At 41.2% G+C, this 27,866-nt stretch overlaps 1 protein-coding gene across 1 annotated transcript; it reads right to left on the bottom strand.

Annotated features, from left to right (window-relative positions):
• Nucleotides 1-1,770: 1,770 nt before the first annotated feature.
• CDH17 (cadherin 17) lies at nt 1,771-26,024 on the bottom strand. The gene is made up of 18 exons (XM_040078079.1): nt 25,921-26,024; nt 23,228-23,297; nt 20,562-20,660; nt 19,772-19,909; nt 17,958-18,096; nt 16,570-16,728; nt 15,702-15,901; nt 13,778-13,909; nt 13,063-13,213; nt 12,153-12,368; nt 10,787-10,863; nt 9,333-9,524; nt 7,961-8,205; nt 6,124-6,254; nt 4,973-5,209; nt 2,917-3,033; nt 2,694-2,810; nt 1,771-1,877 (listed from the first exon to the last, which is right to left on the bottom strand). The coding sequence occupies exons 2-18, from the start codon at nt 23,270-23,272 to the stop codon at nt 1,771-1,773; spliced, it is 2,502 nt and encodes an 833-aa protein (XP_039934013.1). The 5' UTR covers nt 23,273-23,297; nt 25,921-26,024.
• Between the last annotated feature and the right edge of the window lie 1,842 nt (nt 26,025-27,866).

Here is a 27,866-nt window from a genome sequence, read left to right as displayed (position 1 = left end):
TCTGTGGGCAGGTGGGAGAGGGTGCAGTGAATTACCCCATGAGAATCAAGAAACACAGGCAATGTTAAGCTGGGGACTGGGACAAGGTCCTGCTGTCAAACCAGTCCTGAATGTAGGTAAATGAGGAAATTTTTTGACCGTTCTCCAGAAAAGAAGTTGTTCAAAATAGGAGATGCACTTGAGCAAACTTAGTAAACACAAAGAGAGGTCAGGGAGATAGAGCAAAGGGAAACTTCTGCACATTTTCCCCATCTTCAGATAAAGCCGTCTTGGTATACACAAGTACAACGACTGCTGAACTTTGTCTCCTTTATTTATAAAACAATATACTAATCTTAATCCCTGGACACACTGACGTAACTGAATGTCATACTTTCCAAATATAATGGATTACATTCCCATCATAAAATAAATACATTCCAGCAGTGAGCCCCCCAGCAAATAACAGAGCTCCAACAGCTGGGGCAAGAGGCACAACAATTGGATTGTGTTGCTGAAGCCCGAAAGCAAAGTTTTTGCTGGCAGCATTCTAGGAAAACCTATTATAAATGCAATGCTACCAAAAAAATGTTCTTTTCTTTCTAGTTCTGTGCTGCATGCAAAAGCCATTAAAAAAATCCTGGGTAAACAAATATACTCTTTTCCATATGACCTTCTCTTGAATGTTTTCAAAAGTATATTGTCTTTTTGGTTTAACACAGTATTTGTCAACTTTTATTTATAGCTTAAAGGAAAAGTCTTCCTCAAACTGTCACCAAAAATTCCCTTCTATAGGCATGCTGTCAGGGGAAAGGCTTCTTTCTCTGAGTGTCACCCTGGGTCCAAATACATTTTACTGTCACTAGGATAGGAGTGGCTCCAGCAATCGTTGCATCTTGAATTGGCTGGACACATATCCCTCTGGCCTATGAGCCATTTTTGACCTGTATTATATGAAAGTAAGTGTTAAATACAATAGAGAACCAAGCAGCAACGATTTACTCTCATAAAGAGTCTCATTTATTATTTATTTTGTAAAACGAGTAGGGACTAAAGTCTTTAAAGAACATTAGTATTCTTACATTTTGTGTAGGGGGCAAGAGCAATATTTGCAGCAGGATGACAAACCAGCATACTACCCACATCACTTGGTACAGGGTTTTTTTGACATAGAAACAGTAATGAAAGGCCATGGTGTTTCACAAACTGGTTTTACTCTGTGGGATATCAAAAAAGAAAAATGGAAATGTCACACTGATAATACAAAGTCAGCATAATGTAAGCAGGCATGACCCAAGGCCGATTACAGATTGCAATAAGTTTGGGATCTCCTTTGCTGAGAGTCAGAGAGATTCCTACAACTTCATGGGGTATCTTCAAATGTAGGACTTTATTCTCCAATCTGCTCTTCAGTGACTCATTGAGTTGGAAAGAGACAAATATGCACAGGTTGACAAAATGTAGTCTGTAAAGTTCATATTTACTTCAGCTGTCCAATAAAGAAGACTGGTCCCACATATAGATCCCTGAGGGAGCTCAGCATTCAGTGTTGTCATGAGTTAACACTTCAGTCAAAGCTGATGTGCTTTTTAATGGGTGCTGCTGAAGGTCACACGCGTTTTATGTTTTGTGATTAAATATTATTAAATACAAAATTGAGGCCAAACCCCTGGTAGTCTACTTTTGCATGTTTTTATCCTGTCTGTGATAGCACATCTCTTGGCTTTGGAAGCTCCACAGATCATTCCCTCACAACCCAAAGGGTGGTTTTGTCTCTTGATGCAACTGTCATTAAGCCAGTCTGTCAAGCTCAGCGTTATCTTTTGCATCTTTGGGATGGCTCTTTTCATTTTTCTCTTTGTGTTTCATGTGGCAAAACACACCCGCTAATATGGCACCTGAAAAACAGAGAGTGTTTGTAAAGGGAAGAGTAAACTTTCTGAAAGATGTTCCAGCGAGGGCCATGACACTGCACTGCGATATCCACAGTGCTTTACCTCTTGAACAGAAGCAAACAGCATTGAGGAAGGACCGTGCAGCACAGGACCAAGAGTATGGACCCAAGGCACTGCTGGGCAAGATCAGATGCCTTGGGGCTCAGAAGCCTTCCTCCAAAGGAAAACATTTCCTCTAGGACCTGACCAAAATGCAAAGTGTCTACTTCAGGCCCCCTTCCTCTGATCAAGGATTTGTCATATTTTTCTTGAGATGCAGTCCCTCTTTTATGTATATAATGTATAGTTTGATTTTTTAAAATCAAATTATGAGCTTCTTACACTGTATATAAATTTATTTCCTCTTTATCAGTGTTAGAAAGAATATGAAAGATGTAAACATGCAAAGCTGAAATAGGTGACTAAAATGATAACTATAAGTACAGATAACATAAGTAGGAAGCTATAATCTGTATGCCCAAAACAAAGCTCAAATCTCCTCCCTGACAGGCAAAGGGCAGTAAGTAGCAATGAAAATACAGTATGCTACAAGTTCAGCAGTTTCTTCTGTCCTAGCTGGTTGTTGTGCCGTTGGATACTTTTCTTACAACCAAAAACTTGGCTGCAAGTTTGCAGCATCATGATACACGATCATGGGATCTTTCACTCATTCTGCAACACGCATGCCAAATCTTCACCCAACAAGTGAATTAGTGTCAGGAATGCAGCAGCACCATCATATCTCAGAGATCGGGCTTCAAACCAACCAAAGTGACTTACCTATGATGATCAGGACTGCAAGGAGAATCCCAATTGCCTGCCCAGCGGTTGGCCAGGAATGAGGACGGTCTATTTCGATAAAACATGAATTTTCACTGGAACACTTGCAGATGCTTACTGCAAAAGGAAATGCCATGAGGTTAATGAGAAGCTTAGTAGTCACATTTGGTTACTTATAAATGTAACTGTTGTTTTGAAGCTAATAGTTCTGTGCATAGAATACCTTTAAGATTCACTCTGTTTTCCAAAGACGGATTTCCATTGTCATTAAGTATTATTGGAACTTCATACGTCTTCTCTTCAAAGTTAGCATGTTTTGGGGACAGGTAAGCGTGAGTAGCTGTAAGTAGGAAATGGGACATTCATGTCAGCACTAGAAAGAAAGTTAGTTCAATATTTATACCAGCTGCAAGTGTTTTTTGTTTTGGTTTTGTTTGGGTTTTTTTTGTTTGTTTTTTTTTTTTTAAGGCTGCTTTGCCCAGTAATTTCTGTTTTCCTCTATGTCTTCCAAGGTCTCATTGGTTTGCATACATTTAGTAAAAAGGGAATATCTAGAAGCCTAGTCTGGCCTTCAGCATAATATCACTATAAAATCTCCTTCCTAATTTCTACACCAGGCCAAATCTCATCTTGGGTAGTGCTACACTGATAGCATCCCATCTAAACCAGGAATAGTCCCCTATACTCATAGAGACCATAACCAGATTAAATTGTTCCCAAGGAAACGTAGGACAAACCATCCTTCTAGTGAACTTACACTGTCACATCTAAGGCTCTTTAAAAACTGGAGAAAGACATAATAGCCATTGGGATCAGATCAAAGGTCTGTTGATGTAAGTATTCTGTCTCCAGAAAAAAATGGAGATTACAATGAAAAAGCAAGCATGTATTTTATTTTCTCCTATTGCCCTCTCACCCTTTAAACATTTTCAGCTCAGGGACTTCTTTAGCAAGATGCAATTTCTTGCTTTGAACTTGTAGAAAATTTCTGCACTGACAACACCCTGCAAGAGCAAGTTCCCAAGTCATCTACCTCCTCATTCTATATGCACTGGAAATAATTCCACAAGCTTCACTTGAGGGTCCCAGGTTTGTGCACTGGAAGAGAGAGCAAAGGATGAACCCTTGGCCACCCTGACCATAGCACTCATAGTTTTATATCTCTCTGTTGTATTTTTCCCTACCGTTTTTGAAGATAAAAAGTAGTAGCTTACTTTGCTGCTCCTATACACTTCCTTATATCAGGCCACTCTGTAACTCTGATTATCCTTGTCACCCTATCCAAACCTGTTTGCAGTTATATTGCATTTTTATGGAGATAGAGAGAGACTGGAGTTCAAAACTTGAAGAAATCATGCATTTATACAGGGGCATAATGATGTTCTTGGATTTCTTCTCTGGTTGTTTCTTGGTAAGCCTCAATATTTCATTTGTTTTTATGAATACTGTTAATAAATTGATCTCACATTTCCATGGAGCTGCTTACAGGTCTCCTTTTTAATTCATAACAGCCAGCTCAGCACCCCTGATTTCAAAAGTGAATTTGGGAGTCCAGGGTTTACTGGCACCTGTGAATTTTATTGTTCAGTCTTGGAAGAATGCTCTGAAATTCTTCAAGCTTGGTTCCTACTCAAATAATTTTGTATAATGAGTAAACTCTGCCTCCTCATTGCACACCCCTATGTACTGAGTTATGCAGATCCCAGCAAAAAACCTTTGGAAAACCACACATGAACTCCCTTCACTGCAAGAGCTGACTGTTTGCACCAAACCCTGAATTTTAAATTATTATTTATTCTTTCATAACTTTAAATTTGTGGCAACCCAGCTTTCTCTAGTGGGATAATTCATCAAACATGTTTTATTAATTCAGACAGGCTCTATCAGCCAAGCACTTATTCATGTGTTTACTGTCCCCTTCAAAAAGTTCCATTCATTTTGTGAGGCAGGACTTCCTTTTGGACATGAAATGTCAGGAATTGTACAGATTGCAAACTGCTCTATTTCTTTTTCAGCAGTGATTTTTGTTCGTTAAACACGCATATATTTCATACTTACATGCTTCTTCTCTCTAAAATGTTCATGAAATTACAGCTTGTAACATACTAGGTTTTATCTCTTGCAAAAAAATAATTTGGTGTTCTCAGCAACCCAGCCTTTTTCTACATGGAACACTGGTTATGCAATAATAAGAGTAAAAAGGAATTCTGTAATTCTTCATATTCACCAGAGTACCGAGTGAGTCCCATACCATTGTAAGAATGGCTGTATTAGCTTACCATTGAATTTTGAGATTTCCCAATTATTTCTTGTATTCATCTCATCCGCAAGGGAAAAAGTAAATTTTGAATAAAAATACTGTTCATCAGCATCAGTAGCTTGAATAAGAGTCTTCTCTCCTCCACTGACCGGGTAGCAGAAGAAGGTAGGATAATCCGTAGCTATTTGTGGAGGGTTGTCATTCACATCACGCAAGTGCAGAACCAAGAACGCTTTGGATTTCTGAGCTGCATTATCTGTCGAGTTTAACAGAATGCAAAGTTACATGCACATCTTGGATTCACACTCTGGGCTGTTGCATTCGCAGCTATCATGGAGGGACACCATCAGACAGGCAGTGAGAGGCAGCGTTGCAGGAAGTTGCAACGGAAGGTTGCAGAAAGAAGGTCTCAAGAGGTCCTGAGGGATTTGTGGTAGCTGCCACTACTTTTTAACAAGCATGGTTTATTTACCACCAGTCCTTGCTAACTACAGAACACAAGCAAAGGAAAGGAGGCAGTTTGTATCTAGCAATCTGTCATATCCATCATGTCTGGCAAACAGTCACATCCAAAGTGACTCTCATGACTCCAGTGCTCTTTGGAGCACTCTTAAGCATAAAATGTCTTGAGTTTCCCACCTCTCTTCTATATACAGGAAATGCAAGCCAAAATTGAAAGATTTTAATGGCTGAAACTAGAAGTCCTAATATATTTCAGACTTGATGTAGTATTAGTTTTAATAATAATAAAATTAAATTCTGTAGAAGGCTACAAACTACCCTCCAGGCATATTTTCAGAATGCCTAACCATATCTAGGAGAAAAATTAAAATCTTTATAGCCGTAGAGAAAAAGGTGGCAGAAAAATATTAAAACAGAAAACAGTGAAAAAATTTGAATCTTCTCTATGCGCCATGTGGTTCAAACAAGTATAAGACCATATCCAACTTCTTTAAAGCTATTTTAATCCTTGTTATCTACAGAAGCAAGAGTTCTGCAAGAAATTTAAATTCTTAAGAAATATATACTTCTAATACACCACAGGATGTATACCCAAGATTACATGTTCCAGTACTTTTCATGGGTTTAGTCAGGGTAAGTATAATTCCTCATAAAAGAGTAAGGACAGGGGATTCCTCTGTGTGTATATTTAGTTGTTTCATCACTTACTTAGCTCTGATGCAACAACCTCTATAGAGTATATTTCTTCTTTTTCTCGATCCAAAGGGGAAGCAGTGTATACCTGCCCAGTGGCTGAATCAATTCTCAGCCATTTTCTCACGTCACCTTCCAAGGAGTATCTTTGGAAAGAAATAGAGGGGGAAAAAAATCACATCTACTGTTCCAAACTGGGAAAAAAGTCCAACAAAGCAAATTTTTTTTGTTGATTTTATACAAGAAGCTTGAGTACAGTTGCGCTCAAAGAGAGGGTTCTTGGAAGAGTCACAGTACTACAGCCAACCAGGAGACACAGACAGAGGAAGACAGGCCAAAATCATCCAGAATAAGACTGAGAGCAGAGCTACAGAAATGCCATCACTGCTGCAGCCTGTGTACTTGCAATTCCACTTTCCCTCTAAATGGGGAACCTGGGATGGCTTTTAGTCCAGAAGTGTGATTTTTCCAAACCTCATGTCCCTCTCACCCCATCACATCTCCCACATCTTGATTTTGACAGGGGCACAAGCCAAGGGCTGGGGGCCAGTGCAGCCAGGCACCCTACTGTAGATTGAGAAGGGACCAGGACCCCTAGGTGAACTAAGGTGATTACCTTCTGCTGCTCTGGAGCAGCCCATAACTACCATTGGGGCAGCCTTGGAACAGAGAGTGCTTTAAGCATCACCACATTATGGAGTTTATATCACCAAGGCCCCTGGGTATTTACTTATACAAATGTAACCATGAATGTTTGACCCAGTTAAAGTACATGCACTTGCTTGAGTAGAAGTGACCCGACCTTCTCATTCAATGTTTTTGTTCTTTCAGTACCCTTTGCAGCAGAAACAGCACACTTATACATCTTCTACTATTTATACTTTTGATTTTATGCCGTTTAACCTATTTTTAGAAGAAATGTGGTTTACATATATCTGAATTCCTCTCGTGTCTCTGTCAACATCCCCCAGAGCTTCTGGACTATGTGGCTCACTTTCAAACTAGTTTGACAGAAGGCCAAACATGATAAGTTCCCAAAAGTTAGGGACAAGTAGAAAGCCAGATGAGAAATCTCTGGGAATAAGAATTCACGGGAGGCCTAAGAGTCATATCATGCAACTCCATTAACCACTTGGTGTTTTGCTGAATTTTAGTTAAATTTCAAGAACTGTTTATTTTGAGTTGATCTGTTCAGCATTCCATCTGGGAATTGTACAGCAAAAGTCACAAATAATTCTTCTATCTGACTCTACTGTGTAAGGTACATTTACACCGTGCAACACAACGCAGGAGTTGTCTTGCACAGAGCATTGCCTCCACAATAGAAAGAGGTGTTTTATCTCTGACAGCTAGGAAAGAAAATTAATTATTTTTCAATTGTAGACTTGGGGTTGTGTATTTTGGTGGAGAAAAAGCTGAGGTTGTGTATTTTGGTGGTTTCTTGTGTGACATGAAAAACAGCTATTCTCCGATTGGTTCAGGGGTACACAGTATATGCTTCATTTTTTTGATAAAAGCATTATGGACATGGAACCTTGTTATTCTCAGTCTAGCTCTACCTTTTTCCTGAAGATATAAAGTAGTCTGCTTCCCTTGTGGTTTCTTGTTTCAAGGCTGATGTTTGTCACAGCACAGAGAGAAATCTGGTCAGAAAAGCACTACCCAGCAGTCTGCTGCAGGTGGATCGCTAGCCCACATCCCACCACACGTCCACCTTCTACTAGGAGGTAAGACTTCTCTAAAAACAGTATTTTTCCACATGCCAAGAATTGCACATATTTTCCTTGCACCTCCTTTAGAACAATTTTTGAAACCCATAATTCAACTAATTGATCACAGTCACTGTTTTTACCGTACAGAATCCCCTTCAGGATCATAGGCTCCCACCGTCATGACCAAGGTATTGACAGGAATGTCTTCAGACACTTCTGTTTTGTAAACTGGTTCCAGGAAAACAGGTGGCTCATCCACATTTGTTATAAAAACTTTAAACGTGGTAAGAGAGCTTGCATTGTACTCCACGTTTGGCACCAGCGGTTCAGGGTTTGTGGCATTGATCACCAGGTTGTACTCAGACATTGTTTCAAAATCAAGAGGCTGGATGGATTAGAAAAAAAAAAAAATTATTCTTGAAGCAATGGCTCTGCTGCCATTGGGAGCTTCAATGTAAAACTAAAAAGTGCCCCTCTCCTCAAGGGGGAGATTGCATCCCAAATACAGGCAAAATAAGGGAGAGCTGTCAGGAAAAAACAATGCTGGGAATGGTCAATTTAAATGAAACCATATGCCTGATTAGAGGCCTCCTCAGCAACTGCATTTTCCAATAATGTTGCCACCTGCCCGACTAAGTTTAATAGCAATATCCTGTTTACAGAAATAGTATTTATAGCTCTGTATGAAAAGGCCTCAAATGACCTTCGGGTGCCAAAAGTCATGCGAGAGTTGTCACACCACAGAGTTTCTCACAACTGCCTCCTTGGGAAAAAATGAGGCTGAGGCTGATCCTGAAGGCGGTCCACCAAATGCTGCCTCTGCCTGTGCTTGGGCTGGTGGCAGCACACGAGCAGGATGCACACAATGTGGCACCCCTTGGAAAATGAGTGATAGGTTTTCTGGACCCATAGGCCAGAAAGTTAATTTCAGTTTCAAGAAAGTTAATTTCAAAGGGCACTTTTGCTATTGAAATTCATGGAAGCAGCAAAAAGTGTTCCTTATATTCCTGTCTCCAGCATTCAGCATATGGGCTCTATCACCTACTGCAGCACACGCTGTCCTTGGCTTGGTCACAGCTAATGCTTCCCTCATCAGGAACAAAGAGTTTCTCCATGCTGACACTAAGACGTGCTGGCTACACTTGCACCTTACTTTGCAAAGGCTGCCAATGGCCAGAGCAACTGCAGGGAGGAGAATCTGCCCCGTCACACCGCACCACTACCACCACAACCCATGGAAGCCTTAGCTGGCTTTCTCTTGTCCAGAAATGCTGCTGCAAAATCACTCAAATAATGTCATCTTTTTGTCTTCGTGGTGTATAAAGACCTTCTTCATTGGCCAGAACCTGCTCTACTGGAGTCCAAAAGTGGAGCCTCCTGCAGTTTGCATCATACTTAGGGTATCCCCATCCACCACCAGTAAACAGCTTCCCCACAAATCATTACCAGGGCAGTAACTGTGTACGACAAGTAGGTAAGATTAAAGGAGAAGAATAAAATCCATCTATGCACCTTGTTAATCTTGATGAACCCTCGGTTTGTTTCAGAGTCTGTCTCTATGATGAATGTGTTGTTTGGATCGCCTTTTTCCACTTGGTAAATGATGAGGGAGCTTCCTGTGTCAGGCTCATCTCCATCAGTAGCTTGAATTTCTAATAGCACAGTTCCTATTGGGATGTTTTCTGCCAGAGTCACACTGCCATACTGAAGAGAGAGAGGTGTCAGTGAAACATTATGTCCCAAGAACCATTTCTGGATAAAAACTTCAGTAAGCCACAAGCTTGTGACCCTCATGCATGGATGTATTTTAACCCGCCGTAGCCACATGAAGGAGGGAAGCTTTTTAGCCACACATTTATGGTAGGTGATGGGATCTATGTCAGTGCCACCAGTCCCAAATCTTTGGCTCCTCTGTCAAAACCAGCCCATGATCACACAGCAGAAATAGTACAGCTTCTCTGTACCCTGTGAGCACCCTGGCGACTCAGTGTTAAATATTTGATTGTTTCATGCACCATAGGCTATTGCCACATTGGCATCCCGGCTCTTCTGACTCTTTAATGTGTGCTCTTCCCCAGAAACCTCACCCTGAGACCAGGTCCTGGACTGAGACCTTGAGGTGAGATGGTGTAAAACCTGCCATTCAGGCACCTTGTCTGCATGTGGCTCTGCTGCCATTGCAACCAACAGAGAGCTGGGCAATGCAATCTGCAAGGTCCCAAAACCAACACAGCTTCCCTGAAAGGACAGCTATTCCTGATAAGCCAGACAGCTCTCCTGAGCCCACCACCTACATGGCCTGCAGGAGTGCTGTGTGTACGTACTTCAGCCACTCCAGGGTCTGCAGAAGGCTTGGACCATCAGGCAGAAGTCACAAAATATCTGCAGGTCTCTGCCAGATGCCAGCACCTTCACCAGAGAAAAAGCAAGAGCCTGACACCTGTCCTGGAACCAGGTACATGTTTGGGCATGGATCACTGGACCACTGTTTCTGGCCAAACCACACAGAGCTTTTGATTCCCAGTCACCCTCTGGCTGTTTTGGGTACACTAGTGCTGTGATTGGTAAGGTAATTGGGAGATGCCAGCTTTTTTCCATTTAGCTTTAGTTTTATTAATTTTAAAGCCTTTTTTTCCCCTTTTCCCTTCAGAACTTGCATTTCTGGAATGAACTGCTTTAATAGAATAATTTCTTTCTGTACACATAGTTTTCCACTGAGCAAATTACCATAAATTTTATAATTAGCTGTTAGTCTATCCCATTGTTCACTGTCTAGATAGAGCTTATATGCAGACATACAGCAAAATTTTTCCTTTATTTTTACTAGTGGGTCACACTGTTACTTGTTTTGTCAATGGCTAGTTTCCCACTGACATTCTATAGACATTGAAGGTATGCTCAAACAATTGTCAAAAGTTATTGGAATGTCCAAAATACTCACATGTATTGGTGCTAAAAATACTCACATCTGATTTTTCAAAGATGGGAATTTGATCGTTGATGTCGATGACATGCACTTCCACATCACAGATTGTTTCAAATTCTGCATGGAAAGAGACAAACAATGTCACACCAGCCTTTCTGCTGGAAACTTTCCTCCAGAAGGGTTCATTGTGAGCAAAAGTGAGCACTGCCAGATTGCCCAATCTAAGCACTAAGTTGAGAGAAGCACTTAGTCAATGACTCTTAGTCAATGACAGCCTCACTCTCTATCTTACCATTGATCTTCCCAATTTCTTCAGCACTGCCCCATCCTGTTTCCTTTCCCTCCCTTTTTAACACCATATCTGTTTATTACCAAAATGATGATAGCTATGACTTGTGTTAGCCATCTCATCATCACTTTTCCATGTCAAAAAGTATGCTCCCTTGTCCTCTTGGTCATCAGGCAGCACCCTCAGTTTTGTTATAGCGAGACAAACGTCAGTTCTATGTAAATCTAATCACTACCTGAGCAGGGGCACCCATAGCAATGGCAGGTTGTGATTTTAGAAGCATAATATATCCATATATAGATTGATTTTAGTGTTTTATAAACATACTTCATGAGGAAAGTTAAGGAAAATTCTAAACAACATTGTTTGGATAGAATTCAAATACGCATCCAAAACAAATCACCAGCTTTTCCCTCTGGAAGGCTTTCCATCAGCTGCCAAAATTATGTAATTTCATTTACAGACATGTCACACTGCTTTCTTTACATGCCAGTTCCTTCATGCACAAGTTTTGCCTGACTGTAGGGACTTCAGCACAAAGCTGTAAACTTTGGAGTTTGATTTCCTTTCCATTCAGTGAATCACAAAGGACTCCTGACAATTTACATAAGGGACAAGATTATTTTTGAAGTTTAAATTCAGCTTAATTTTCTCTTAATGTTTTAAAACATTGTCTGGACTGTATGAGCAGCTGTGTTTAATTTCTTGATTTTTTTTTTTCTTTCTTTTTTTTTTTTTTTTTCCTGTTAAGTCCCTTTGAAAGATCTGGGGGAAAACCACAATCATGATCTCTTCATTTTTTCCTCTTGTGGAAGGAAATCTCTTACTGAAGTACTTGTTAACAAGCTTCCCAATTTAGCCACTACTCTATCCTAGAGCTGGTTCCCATTCCATGCTTGCATTATGAATCATAATTAATCTCCCTGCATCTCAAGAAGAGGGCAAATACCATGCCAGAGCAAGATATTGCTACTGCCTGTAGCAGTACATTGGTACTCTCCGTGCTGCTGCCTGCTCAGCAAATCCTCCTTGTCTCCCCACATCCCTTAGACACTGAACGCCAGTCATGCCAGTGTGAACAGAGTTATTCCAATGTGTAACAGCAGGCATTACATACTTGAATCTGTCACCAGGACCTTCAAGGAATACTTGGCTGAATCACGCTTGTTTAAGGAACGGCCAGATAATTGCAAAGTCCCAGTGTCTTGCTGGATATAGAAGAGACTCTTTGAGGGAAATTCAGGTTCCTGACTATGGATGTGGAACTGCAGACGAGAGTTAAGGGTGTCCTTCTTATCCATGTCCGTGGCAAACACAGTGCCAATATTACTTCCTGTAGCAGAGTAGAGTCAGACAGATAATGCAGTGGTCTTGTTTCTCCACAGAGGTACACCGTGACAACAGTGACACCAGTGCAAAGAGTAGAGGGTCAAAAAAAATAAAGTTGCATGGACACAATCATTTCACTTCTGTGAGTTTTCCTTTAGCATCCCAACATACTGGTTTAGGGTCAGGGTAACAAAAGATTGTAACAGCAGACTCTTCAGTCCTGGAACCAAATAGCTGACGTCAAGACACTGGACAGATTTTGGTAATGGTCCATTGAAGTCAAAGGCATTATGCTGGAGGAGCAGCTGGATGAGGAAAAATGGGCTGATACCACTTTAAGAACAGTATTTCTTGTATTGGTAATAAAAGAGGGGGTTTTTTTCTTTACCTAGTCTAAACTGTTATCCAAATTTGTGGTTGTGGGAAAATACAGTTTTATGTTTTAAATAAAACAGACTTTTTAAAGTAGGTGTTTTTAAAGTAGGACTTTTTAAAGAGTGTATCTTTCTCAGGTTCTTTAAATACTTTCCACAAGAATTATTGAAGGGAGAACAGGAGGGCTATTTGCACAGGAAAATATTTCCCTGGGATAGCCACGTTTCAGTCTTTGGGATCAAAATTTCTAGCTTCATTCATACACAGCTGGAAACAACAGGACTACAATAAGGTATAGAAATTAACAGAAGCTCTTTTCTTACCTCCTATTTCATTTTCTTGAACTTCAATTATGGTGAGGTTCTGCTGGCACACAGGGGGATTGTCATTGATGTCTTCCACAACAATGTGAATTTGCAAAGGCTTGTCCACCAATTCTCCCTTGTCATCTTTTGACACCACGAAGAATGTATACTGCAACAAAAATATAACAATTAGATGGTTTGGATGTCCACTGTGACAATATTTTGCATTTTAGTATGTAATAACGGGAATATGAAATATCCTCTTGTGAGTTTGTTCAGCATTTTCTCTCTGTTTAAATCAGAACTCTTCCATCACCCCTTAGCTTCTGAGTCCTGAGTTCTCAAAAGATTTTAAAATCTGTGGTCCCCAGGGTCAGAAGTAGATCCAAAACCTCCAGATCTCCTGCACTCCACACTTCCCAGCACCTACCTTACTTGTGCACCTACAGCCCTGCCACAGCTGGTCCATGTTGTACATTGTACATGTGCTGTGGACAGTGATTGCTACTGCCAGACCCACTCTAGGGTAAGAACATGAAGACTGTTCACAATATAGTAGGTGGATGAACTTTCACACATATTTCACATCATTTCCAAAAAAGAGTGACAAGAAACAAAGGTTTTATCTATTTCCCTTTCCTTTCCATTGAGCTTTTTCATATTTACTCCCACACCAATAATTAGCTTCCTGTTGTGATCTCTGCCATCAGTGAAATGTTATGTGTTTACTTACAGTATCCTTTTCTTCCCTGTCCAATGGTTCATTCACATAAATATCCCCATTCTCACTGATGGAAAATGGGAGCCTTGGCTGCTTTTCTTTTTCAAAAATGGCATAAATTACACCTGGTTCATTTGACTGCACCTAAAAAAAAAAAAAAAATAATAATAAAAAAATCAGGATAGGAAGTCAGATATGTAGACTGACATTTAACAGGGATTATTCCTGGACCATAGACAAACAATTGCATTCCTGTTAGCTTCATAAACCAAAAAATTAACAGTTTGGCAGGCTCTTGGGACGAACTGCAGAAAATCAGACTGATAATCCACCTCCGCTCTCTGAATTGTGTGGTGAAGCCACTTTACCTCAGTTTCTCCATCTATCCACCTGGGCTACAACACATCTTTTTATAAAAGGGTTTTGTGATATGGAGATAAATAGTTTAAATTATTAGAAAAAAAACCCATTATTTGCATTTGAATATCTTGATACTATTTATTTCTGTTTCCTTACACTCTCTATTCCTGCCTATTGTTTTGTTTTATGCAATTCAGAGAAGTGCAACAACAAAACAACACTAAATTAGGAGGAACTGTCAACTCCTTCCAGGACAGAAAGGCCCTGCAGATTTGATAAAGGTTTTTCACACACAGGGTTGCTGGGCACTGGAACAGGCTCCCCAGGGAAGTGGTCACAGCACCAAGCCTTCACAAGCTCAGGAAATATTTGGACAATGCTCTCAGGCAGATGGTGTGACTCTTGGGGTGTCCTGCACAGGGCCAGGAGTTGGACTTCGGTGATCCTGATGGGTCTCTTCCAACACAGCCTATTCTACAATTCTGTGATTCTTTGAAAACAAATACCTGGTACCTATCTGTAAATAGGTGCATGCACACTCTGCATTCATCAAAGCTCATGAGAAAGGCTCTTTTCTGGGGTGTTACACATTTAAAATGAAATTAAGTACACAGACTGGGAAATTAATAGGGTCAGAGTCAACGTTTATATTCTACATAGCAGCAACTGCATTTCATTTTCCCCTAGGCAGGATCAATATGCCATTGGCTACCACATGAAATTTATATACAAGTGATCCCAAAATGGGTGCACCCTTACATGTTAGTCTTCCTTCCATCTGTTTTCATTCTGGACTTCATTGGGCTGTCACTGAGACCAGTGGGAATAGCACCAAGCCAGTTACTCTTGTGAACAGGACACATGGAATCCTGCCATGTTTAAGGGATGACAGCATTGGAGGTGTCATTGCCAAAGCATTTTTCAAAGTCAAATATTTCTGAAAGGCTGTTGGCCTGTTAGTTAATATGTACTGATGTATACACTGCTATTGGTCTGCAGTTATCAGCAAAATATTTTGTGCTTGAACTGTGAAAAGAGGAACACTATGAGAATGCAGGATGTGAAGGAGAGCGTTTCAGTCCTTTCTAGGTACTTTTGATGTAGCAGTTGTGCTGCATGATAAAAAACTGGTCACTGCAGTTGTCCCTGAGTGTGGCGGACTGCCCACATCAGGGCTGTTGTGGAGGTGGTCCCCCATCCTGCTCTTCTGCAGGTGGAAGAAACTAACCTCAAAATAAGCTCAAAAAACCCTCTTAGTTTGCTCAAAGCCTGGAGGACCCATGACTGGATTTTGCTCCCAAACTGAAAGGCAAAGTCCAGTCACTCTAGTGTTTGTATTGACTGTATCTCAGTCACCTTCAAATTATTAACTTCCATGCTAAAAAAAAAAAGTCAATGAGACCTCCAGTAACAATAATTTCCAAAGGATGCCATATTAAAAAAATAACTGTGAGGTGCCAAAGTCCTTCTGAAAAACTTGGTGTTGAATGCAGTGGGGGCATCTTCACAGTCACCTGTGAGGAAAAAAATTGTGTGGTACAAGGAGAAGTTCAGAGAGTGTGGTCAAGAACCCTACCTTGCTGATGTTGACAGGGTGGACCTGGGTTGAGTTTTCCTTGATGTAGATTATGGAGGGAGCTTTCCACAGGCTCTCCATCACAGTGATGATCACATCGACACTGCTGGTGAAAGCATTTGTTGTCTTCCCTGCCATGTCCTTCACAGAGACAACAAGTGTAAAGGTGTCCTGCTTTTGAGGATCCAAGTAATAAGAGCCTAGAGACGGAGCAAAGAGTCAAGAGAAATGACACGGAGGCTGCGGGGTTTGTTCATCTGCCCATTGCCTCCTACATGCACTAAGATTCTTTAGCTGCTTCAGACTTATCCCTTAGAGGGTCCTTAGGGACAAACCTCAGCAAGCCACTTCCTCTGGGGTCTCTGAAAAATGCAGCATAGCACCATGTGGATGGAATCATGAGGCCTCTATGCTGCAGTCTCATTTTGTGAAGGTGCATCACTGAACAGCCCTCACCCCAGTTAGGTACTTGTTCAGCCCAGCAGAATAGATGGATGTTTCTAAATCATTACAATTTCGTTAGGATCACATGTCCAGCTGAGCTTTCTCTGGATTTTTTGTGTTACTGCTTTTGGGTTTCTAGATTTCAAGGCAGAGAATTAATTCCAAGATATGACGCAGTGTAGTCCTGAAAGCCAGAGGATCTATCTCTCTTCTCAGTGTACTTTTAGATCGTAATCTCCATTTCTGCTAGCTTCCCTTGAATTTGGTGGGACAAAAAACAAGTTCCCCAAACCCAGGGCTTTAGTGGAGTGTGTCCCACTGATCACATTGATTGAAAATGTAGCATCAGATCTGTGTAGTTTTGTTCCTATGCACACTCCAGAACTCACGCTTGCTCTTTGCAAACAAGAATCTTTTTACATACCTGTCTTGCTTGGTGAGATTGCTCCAGTTACATTATCAATCTGGAAAAGCATTTCCTCATACGGGTTGGGAAAATGATGGAGAATGCTGTATGACAGCTGTGCATGGGGAGTTGTAGGATCATCATGGTCAGTGGCATGGACATACATGAAGGGCTTGCCTGTTTGGATTGGAGAAGAAACAGTGGTAAGAGAGGAGACTGGACCTCAACACATAATTCATTTGAGCAGAGCTCTCAAACCAAGAAAGCAACTTATGGGGAGCTACCATTGTTCCATAATGCATCTCTCATGGGAAGCCACGTGTAGAGGTTACACTGCTGTATGCCATCCCACAGGTCAACCCTCCAGCAGCTCTGCTTAGGAGGATCACAATAGATGGGGTGACCAGTTGATGAAGAAAGTGACAGAGTTATATCTGCAGAGAGCTATCACACAAGAGTGCCTGAACCCAGAATTCAGCTCATTGGGATCTCTCCTTAAGGCCGCTTTGCAGCTCTTATACAAACCAGTTAAACCCAAAGCAAGTGGTGTATAGAAGTGGCAAGCAAATAAAAGTGGTGTATGGCCTGAGATACAGAGATAATAAAAGACCAATCATACATTAAAAAAAAAAACAAAAAAAAAAAACCAAACAAAGTAATGTAACTCAACTTTTACCTTTTGAGCACCAGTGCAACATTCAAAATCTTTCTGACTTGGATGCAGTTAAGAATACAGTAATATGTTTCAGAATGATTTTCTGACCCCATGGAGGTTTATATGCATATTCTTTAGCAAAAGTTTCTTCTTTAGTCCATAGTCACAGCAACAACAGCTGTATGAGTGTTTTGTTTCATTTCCAAGATGTAAGTCTCAAACTGCTCTCTAATACTCACATGTCTCTTGGTATGGATCACTGCAATCCATAATCTAAGACCCTCTTTTAAATGTTAAGGTTCAGCCCATGTTCTGAGAAGCATCGGTCATGGTAAGCATATGCCCCGTATCTACCCCTGGCACTTTCTTTCACTGATATGTAAAGATTCAGCTAGTCTTAGCATTCTCTTTCTGTGTAGTCTTTGGTAGCCTTTAAATCTTAAACCCCTCCTAGCATAAGGGTTTGGGTTTTTTCATAGCAATGGAGAGAGTTGAAATATTTGCCTGTTAAGTGATACTTGAAAAGATTAAGAACTAAAAAATATTTCTGATTGCACTCATTCCTTTAGGCTGCTTAGTGGTCACCTCTTTGCCCTTTCATTATGTTACAGAGGCTTTCATCCTTATTTTGTACAGTCCTGTGGGAAGAAAGACCGATCTTTTTTCCAGCTTGTACAGCAATCACTTTACCTTCTTGCTTAATTTACCTACCTTCCTATTAATGATAATATTTAATTATGGTGGCAATTACCTGGACGAGAGTTCTGCCTCACTACTCCAAAGTACCTTGTCTGGTTAAATACTGGTTGGTTGTCATTGATATCCTCCACATATATTGTAACAGCATATGGACCTTTAACAATGCTTCCACTTCCATCCAGACTTTCCACCTGATTTGAAAAAAAAAACCAAGAACAGCAAAGAAGTATTTTCACGCAGATAAGCAAAAAAGCATGAATTAACATCAGGATGTCAGATGCCAGGTCACTCTTACTGTGATGCAAATCTGGTGAGAGCCATCACTGGGTAGCTCCACATACAAGGACAAAGTTGTCACTGTAGTTCCCTGACAAAAATTTGCCACAGTATATAATGGCAAAAAAGCAAAATAACCCACTCCTGCTTCTGATGACACCTTTCAGAGGATAATTTCCCACTTCCATTTTCAGCAGACTACTTGTATTTTTGCACAGCTTACAATTCATGTTTTTCTTTAAACAGCAATATATAGTTTCTAGCAAACAAGGAGAAAATTCTACAAAATATAGCATTTATAACTAATTGCTGTTATAAATATAAATCAGATAAATAGTCTGATATAAGGGTTAGTAAATAAAAATTAATTTCTAATTCTAATGACTTTTTTCCCAAACAATTTGACTTATTTTCCAGCCTTCTTTAACTTTAAAGCACCAAGTATATATTATATCTGTCACACTTCATTTTATTTGCACATAATAGATAAAATCACAATTATTTATGCCTAACCAAGCATAATTTATTTATTCTGTCATCACTTCCTGTCTATAAATGATTCACATGCCTAGGGTTATTAACTTCTGGGGCTGGAAAATTGTCCTCTCTAATTCCAATCCAAGAGTGTTTCAGAGCTGATAACGTGAACCCATGAAACCTGAAGTGCTTGTCTTTAGAAAGACTGCTAAGGCTGGCTAAAAAATCATCATGTACTTTGTCTGTTCAGATACTGATCCTCTCATGATCATCTCTTTCTCAGCTGCTAGTCCCTCAGAAAAAGACAACACCATTTTTGACATGGTTCTTATAAGGGGACAGGGCTATACTGAGACCCAAAGACTCCCTATCCACTGCTCCACTCTCAGTAGTGTTTGCATTAGTGAGATCCTCATGCAAAGGGTATAATAGCAGGACAAGCACACAGAGCTTTTTCTTCTCCTGGAGTGCAACATGTGCCAAACATCTTTCTGCTGTTATCTGACAGAGGTTACATCTGTGCCTCTCTGTCTAAACGTGTCTCACTCACACTGTTTCACAGAGTCACAGAGTATTCTGAGCTGGAAGTGACCCACAAGGATCATCAAGTCCAACCCTGAAGTGAATGGCCCATACAGGGATCAAACCTGGGCATTATTAGCACCATGCTCTAACCAACTGAGCTAATCTCAGTTTGTCACCAAGTATGTTGCCTCCTAAATTATTACAATAGTTTGTTTTTCCACTCCAGACATGGAAGTCACCCTGTTGGCCTTCAGGGATAACAAGAGAAGCTCATTCATGAGGCTAGATTTTACTTCCAGTCAAGTATTCTCCTCATATTTGGAGAGTAAAAGGGTTGGTGTTGGCATCACAGTTTTTGTTTTCTCAACATAGCCTTCCTCTGCTAAGGAACATTTTCCTGTTCAGTCTTTGAGAGCTACAAAACTGCATGTTTTCCAGCAAATCTTGGTATTAAAAATGAAAAAGCTTCCCGTAAACACAGGCAAAAGAAAAGATTCAAAATTTCAACAGATGTCTGTTAGTATCAGGTTTACCAAAAGAGGGTGAATGTGAATACTTCCCCTTTCCTATTTTTCATTGAGTTTTTACCTGCAGCTTGTGCACATGTTTGGTCTCCCAGTCCAGAGACCCATTGATATACAGGATGCCTGTCTTCGCCTCAATGTCAATAATTCCAGCTTTTTCACCAGACATTCTGAAACTCACAGCAGGTGGCTCAAGTGTGAACTACAATGGCAAAATAACAGAGGGAAAAATCATCATTTTTTCAGCATTTTCACCATAATAAAAACAATTTCATGCTTTTGTGACTTTTAATATCTTTTGCCAACAGTGTGTTTGGCTGGGAGAATGATACTCCCAGAGTCTGCTAAAACAAGTCTGCTCTTTTCTGATCCTCAGCAGAGGAGTTTTCACATTATTTCCTGAATGCTGCAAGAAATCCCAACTGCAGTTTGTCTCCAAAGCAAACGTCTGCTTAGGACAGGCTTTGTCTGAGCATGGGAATGGAAAAAAATGACACACATCCTCCATTTGCCTGGGAGCTGGATCTGTCCTTCTGTGGTTATGGCTTTGAGAGGAAAACCTCAGAGTCAAAGGAAAATGATGACACAAGTTACATGGAAAGAAATTCTCCAGGAATGCTGATTTTATTAATCCCTGTCTTAGGATATCCTCTTAAAAATATGTTTGAGAGGGGGTTGTCTCCTGCTCTTTGCATGAAGGCTCTTCAATTCCCAGAGAGAGGAATTAAACACTAATTTCAGATCCTCCTGGGGGGCTGTTCTTCCCACCAGCACAGAGACAACATTTCATACGTGTTGTCTGTGCAGGCTATGGGGATTTTGACCAGAGTGGATAACACAAGACACTTGATTACCTGGTGAAGGATGCGAGGACCCCCTCCTTCTTGGACAGAGAAGTTCATGGCCTTCAAAGGCCCACTTACACTCAGGCCCTCCAGATTAAGCCACATAGCCTGTGAGAGAGAGAGGGGGTGGATGAAGGAAAGCAGCTGAGGGATGTCTGCTGCCATCACACACAAACAGCAGCTCCCCACCACTGAGCCTCCTGCAAACTACCAAGAGTAAAGAGAATAAGAAAACAGGTGAATGTAGACTGAGAACAGAAGGAAATTCATAAAATCATTGCTGGATCTCCCCTGTGTCCCCAGCAGGACCATCCACAAACCATCCAGGAGCCACAAAGCCCTGTGAAAACAAGTGTCTGAAAACTGAACATCACACCTGGGGATGGGGAGGAGCTGTGGCTGCACCCTTCAGAATTTCCTCAGTATATCAAATCTTGTTTGTATGGGAATGAGGTGGCCCTCCCTGGGTCCCTACATCATCCCCTCAGTGCCACAGCCATCTGGGCAAGCCACTTGAGCCCTGTGTCTTGACATCACTTGCATGTGAAAGCAAACCACAGAGAGAACGAACGTGACCTTCAGATCTTTGGTTTTTACCTGACGGCAAAAATGTCATACAAATCTGTCTCAGCCTCTGTTTTCTTCCTAATGGCTAGCAATGTCTTAACATCATGGTTTTTTCTGCCAAATTTTTAAGAGTTTTATAACCACACACTCCCCAGTGCCCAAAGACCTCCACGCTCTTGCCCTAATATTTCAGGGCTGTTCTTGTTTCTAAACAAAAAAAAAAACAAAACAAGACAACAAAGCAAAAATGAGCCTATCAGGGCAGGCCTTGCACACAACTCCATTCACACTGTGGTTTAGATAATCTACCTGTTTCTTCAAAGGCAAGACCAAGTTTCCCAAATTCCCTCTTCACCACCCATCTTGACAACACTGAGGATCTGCCTGTTAGAATTAGGGCTCCATTGTTTGGCTGCACAGGTAAAGTTTCTTTTCCTCCATACTAAAAACTAATTCATTTTGCTTTACAGATTTAGAGTGCCATTTCCACCCTGTCCATCACATCACAGAGCTGAGTGTGCGTTCTCTGCTGCATGACTTTTCCTCTGGGTTTGCTCCTATTGCTGCTGGGACAGTTATTCAATTTCTCACAGAAAAGCACAGTCTGCATATTACCAAGGGAAAGTTTAATTCTGCCTATGACAAAAACATAGCTAAGTTTAGCACAATTCACCCTAAAGCACTGCTCTGTGTGTGTGTGTCACAAGCAGTGCTTCAATGATTCCATACTGTTGTTAATAATAGCCAGAGATGCTGTCCCGCTCGCCTACAAGGCTTTCTGACTCCTTTTGACAACAGGAAAAGCAGAGAGCTGGGGAAGGAGAGGGAGGGATGCTAGTGAACACTAGTGTCAGCAGAAGAATATCAACAAATGCAATCTGATAGTTATGCATCCAGGAAAATGCACTTTGCATCTACCTTTTAATACTTCTACAAAATGCTGACTGCTGGCCTCCGCCAGGGACCAGATATCAGGACCCTGAATCTGACTCACTATGGTTATTCCCATGTCACACAGGTTGGCACAGTCTGGCTCCTGGAGGCTTTTCCTGGGGCCATTTTCTTTATCGTGTTCCCTGCCACAGAGGAACAAAGGCTGGTGCTATAAAACCCAAGAAGTTCAAAGTGCAGCCTATGAAGCAAGTAAGTGATACCACTTCTTTCATTAAAATTATTTTATGTGGACCATAAATATTTTCAAACATATTTCTAGTGCATGAATCACTGTTCTGGAGATTGACGGGGAAAGAGGTCCTCTTCCTCTACCTCTTGGTCCATATCCATCGGCATCTCTTCTGAAGATGGCTATAATGCCTGCAGAGTGGATTCATGGTGGGGGGCAGGACTGCCACAAGCAGCAGCTTGTGAAATGGGATGGGAAAAGGAGGGGCTCACTCTGGCACCTCTCAAGGTCTCCCTATTCTGAGGCATTTTTACTGAACTTGAATTAGATGCATTTTTTCAGGCTTTTCTGTTAATTTCAATTGTGAAGTGAAAGTCACCACTGCTGTAGCCTTTACAAACATCAGTAAATCTATTGAATTTAATACATAGGATCCATAAAGAGCATAATTAATGCATTTCAGTTCCAGAAAATCCTCTGAAAAGGGATTCACGGGAACCAAATAATGAGGATATATAATTAATATGCACAGTTTAAACTATGTGCCATTATATGTCTTAGAAACATTTAATATGTCAACACATGTATGGATTATAAAGCAGAACACATGATACTGATGTTTTCACTCTTTGGTGATTAGTTGCAGTACATTTAAACCTTTTCTAGCATGAAATTCACTCACGGGAAACAGCGATATCTAAAGAGGAAGTAGAAGAGGCAAAACAAGTAAATTGGTGCCTTCTAGGCTTTTTGAAGTTGTTGTTTGTTTTTTTTTTTCCTAATGACTGAGATGTTTTCTTCATTTGCTGTGGGGTCACACGCATGTGCCAGGGACACACTCCCACGCCCAGAGTTCCAGCCACTCTGCCGACACCGTGCCAGCCTGACCTGCAGGCTGGCACACCCCATGGAATTACAGCCCAGAGGCTCGCAGGCAGCCTTTGCCGTTCGCTCACAGACAAACAGAGGAGAGCCCGTAACTCACCGAGTGAATGAGAAGCAGAAATGGAAGTCCACACAGCTTAAGCATACTGGAATATGCTTTGCTTCAGCTCCTGCAAAGAGATGACAGTCACTTTAGCCCAGTCTATTTGCAAACTAAGGCAACAGCTGAGTTTTCCTGAAGCTGCAGGGAGAGAGCTGAGAAGTGAGCCCTGAAGGAGAAGGCGCAGCTCTGCCAGAGAAAGGCGAGACCAACGGTGCCCCTGGGCTGCCAAGGAGGGCTGTGCCCATCAGGTTGTGCCTAATGGTGCAAAGAGATGCAACATGTGAGAGCCCCAAAGAGCTGTCAAAGATTGAACCCGGCACAAAAGTTCAAGCCGTGCAACCGCATTGCTACAATGATTCTGTACTGCAAACCCATTTTCATTTCCGCTCTGCTGAAAGCAGAGACGTTCACAGGGAATGCTATAACCACAGGACAAGAGTCTTGCAGAGGTCATCCTCTGTCTTCTGGTTCAAAAAAACCAACTGTTTCCTGCAGATTGCAGAGGCAAAGGAAACCTAAGGCATCCGTACCCCCTAAAACAACATAGCTACTGGAAACAAAATTTCCAAGTCCAAGGAGCACTCTCTGCCTCAAATTTCAAAGAAATGTTGAGCACACATTTTCACAATTTACGTTTTCCTGATTATTAGATGGCTTTCTGAAATTGCAATCCTACTTCCTCACTGCCTCTAGATTTTAACCAAGACGATGAGGCCAGTTCTGGAAAGAGGTGAAGCTGGCATATTGTGCTGCCATCTTCAGTGGTGCTTCATGTTATATGGCTCACACCTACAGGAATCCTTCCACAGGATGGGAAGCCTCTGTCCCATGGAGGCAGCCAAAGGGGAGAACACAGTGTGGAGGCACGGCTCCCTCCAGATGCCTTCCTGCTTGTGCTTTTCATCATAGCTCCTTTTCTTTCCTCAATGGCTGAACAAAAAGGGGACCTGTAAATATAGAGACTGCTACCTACACTGCTGTTCTCTCCAGCACTCATTCCAGGGCATGCCATAGGACTTTATCTTCCAAATCCCATTCTGAGCTGGGTTATACTGTGTGTGCAATTACACCCTTTGAAAGTAACGGGCTCTTTCCTTGGGCTGGATATAACTGTGTGGGTACTGAAAGAAATTAATATGACATGCTTTTGAAAACAGAAATGATCAGGAAAATAATTAAATTTGTGAGGAGACAAGGGCTGAAACTGAGCCTCCTTTAGATGCTTGGCTGTGATGCCTCCTTAGTGGGTCCTTCACAGACCTCCTGAAGCCAGAGGAGGTGGCACAGGCAGGGCAGAGAGAAGGAGAAGACACCTTGAACCTCCTGGAAGGACACTTTGAACCAAAACTGTTGCTGATATTCCAGTAATACAGTCAATGACGATTCTTTCAGTTCCTCTGCCTGTACAACCTCTCCCCTCCTCCCCTTCCCTCCTGCCACTCTCTTGTGAATGTATTGGCCAGTTTCAGCTGCACTTAGTAGCCGTGTGGGAACTTCAAAAAACTCATTCCTTATTAATTTGGGGTGGAAGGTGGGACAGAGTACCCAAGCTGCTCCCTCTCCATCCTGTAAGGCTGCCCTTGGTGCCCAGGGGCTCCCTGCCGGGTTTTGTCTGCCCCTCTGGAGAAGGCATGGCTGGAGGTGTCCCGTTCTTTGCCAGCCAGCAGTGGAGGAACACCAGGCAGCTAAAGGTACCGGGGGAGGCCATCAAAAGGGAGGAAAAACTCTGCGGGGTGGTCTGCAGTACCATGGTCTGGATTCAGGGAAAATAGAAGGAGCAGGACCTACCAGGGAGAGGAGGAAGTTTTGGGGATACATCCAGCCTTACTTTTGGGGACAGAAAATGCTGGAAAATTAGTTGCTAAATGTAGCTGTGTCGGCCAGCATTCTCCTGTCCAGATCTGACTACCAAATGCAGCAGCGGAAATGCAGCCATTTCACAGTTTGCATGACAAGTGCCTTTGATGTTCTCCTCTCTTTGAACATAAACACAATTTCCTTATGTCATGCCATTTATGGTGCCTACGGCAAGTCTTGATCAGTCCTTGAACATTTATTTTTGGGTGGAAACTGTTACCAAGTCTCATGAACCATCTCACTGCCAAGGACCGAAGCCCCAAAATCCATACTCCTCTGTCACTCAGAATAACATCTCAGTATATATAGATTCATATAAAACTTTTCAGTAACAGGCAGTTTCAGGATTAGAATAGCATCAACTTAACTAAAAGCAGCTTGAGATCTGGCTGAGGACTGGAGCCATATTTCCTCCTTCGTTTCTTAGCCTCATCTCAGTGCTATATCCATAACAATCCCTCACACTTCCCATGACTGAAGAGAAATCTCTAGGATAACCATCATACAAATATTCCAGTGCCTTTCAATAATAAACATTCAGAGAACAAAGAATATTCCCGGAGATTAAAGATCAGTAACAATCACAAGTATTTGGTTCCATGGAATAAAATACTATTTTCTTTAGTTGATTGATTTCAGATGTTCAAATTCAGCAAAGAGAAAACAGAGGAAATTGATCCAAATCAAATATAAACCAGACTAAGCCTTAATACAGCAGTCATCCATTTTACAGGGACAGCTGAGTTCCTAACGCTGCCTGAAAATCCTTTAGCAAAACCCCTGCTTCAGCTTTTAAAATCTTTCTGTGAAATGTCGGTTAGATCATCCCTTACCTGTAACATGAAAAGTTTATTTTGCTCTAAAAATGCTTCTTTCTTTCAGTTGTGGGAATCACCTTTGCACAGGTTGGTGATGTCTGTCTGTGCTTATCCAGTTTATAGTTCCTCAGACTTGCCCTCAGAGATTCAGCAGTTCAAACATTAACTGCATGGGCAATTATTGATTCTAATGACTAGGTGTGGTATGAAACAGCAGCCCTGTAAGGAAGCAAGGTAGCTCCAAGGTAATTTACAGTCTTCAATATTCTTAGGTCCTTTGTGATTTTCTTTCTGATTTATTTCTTTTTCAGTCAGGTTGTGACAAAAAAACATGCAGGGCATGGGTTGGAGCCACAGGAGAAAGACAGCTTTTCTGTAGGAGAGCAGGTGGAGAGGAGAAGGCATTGGCCTTGTGTGGAGAGAGTGTTTGCTACTTGCCTGGCTGCAGGAATAATTCACATTCGGAAGACAAGAATTTGGACATAAAGGTGGCTTGTTTTCACAGCAGATCGTTTCATGGGAAGGACCCAACTGAGTTATGAAAATAATTCATCAGTCCTCATGTTGGAAAGTTCATATGCTGTCTGAGCTCTGATAAAAATTTACTTTGTGTAACTTTGGGCAAATCAGTCTGTCTGCCCTTTTCCAGATACTCATGTCATAATGGATGCAATCATTGTGCCATCTTTCATGTCTGTTTATGTTTGCAGCCTTTCGAGGGAACTAGTCCCCACTAGTCTCTGAATTATGACACTTGCCATTGAGGGAACTGAAATCAATTGGGCTGTAAAGGGCAATGGTAAAACAGATAATAAATAAAATATATTTGGAGAAAAACATGAGTTTTTGAAAAAATTAGTGTTCTTAAAATGTTATGCTTTTTGTATCTCACTTTTCAATATCATGCTTATTTCAGAAGTTTTGGACAGGCTGCTTTTATTGTCTTGAGAAATGTTACTTTTAATCCAGGTTCTGACTTCTGCTTTCAATTTCCTCAGTCTGTCAGCTTGCTCTTGAACACTGTTATATTGTTTGTGCAACACATTATTTTCTGAATTACACATCTAAAGAATGAAGTGTTTCGATTTGATTGCAGTTCTAAGGTGTACAGTTCTGGGGAAAAGCCTTCTGTTTGTGTTTCAGATCACACATTTCCTTTGAAATCAGCATTTGTTTCTCTAGGAAAAAAACTCTCGGCTATGCTTTCAGCATGCTTTAAAACACAAGTGTTCTCCATTCACTCATGCACTCAGAATGATTCAGACTTTCTCAAAGCTGTCTGCTAGCAGTGAGTTATCTTTAGAGCACAGCTGAAAACGAGTTTTGAATAAAGCATTAAAATTAATTGCTGAAGATTTCTAAATAAATATAATAAGGAGAGGCAAATTAACTTTCTCAGAAATATGTTGATTTTAAGCGACTTACATGCAGATTAACTGTGTACTAGTTGGATATGAATGAGCAGTACTTTCAACATGAAGCAGTAATTTTAAAACAGCGAGACTTTGCGTGGCAGAACCAAATACACATACACAAATTCCTAAAGACATTTTTGGTCCTCCTTCACATGACAAGTGCAGAGTAACTCAAGTCATGATGTCAGAAGTGAGAACCCTATAAACAAGTCAAGCATTTATTTTTCAAGTGCTAGTGTCTCTGCTTGGAAGTTCAATTAATAGGAAGTGCAGTGAATTATTCGAAGTACAAATACACAAATGTAAGGTACCTTGTATGCCTAATTGAATGTCCCCATTATTTAAAGTCAGAGGTGAGCCTGTCATACTCTGGCTTTCTCTAGCTGAAAGAGTTTCCCAGGCACAGAGCAACTGCTTGCAGGTTGCAACCGCACAGGAGAAAAAAAAATCTCCCATGTCAAATGCATTACAAAGTCCAGAAGCACTTAAGGCTTTACAACAGTCATAACACAGTGCCACAGATAAAAACACAAGAAGAAACTCAGC

This window comes from Hirundo rustica, chromosome 1 (assembly GCF_015227805.2).
Source record: "Hirundo rustica isolate bHirRus1 chromosome 1, bHirRus1.pri.v3, whole genome shotgun sequence".
Taxonomy (NCBI): Eukaryota; Metazoa; Chordata; class Aves; order Passeriformes; family Hirundinidae; genus Hirundo; species Hirundo rustica.
The sequence above is the reverse complement of the archived record's forward strand: the minus strand, read 5'-3'. Positions and strand labels throughout refer to the sequence as shown.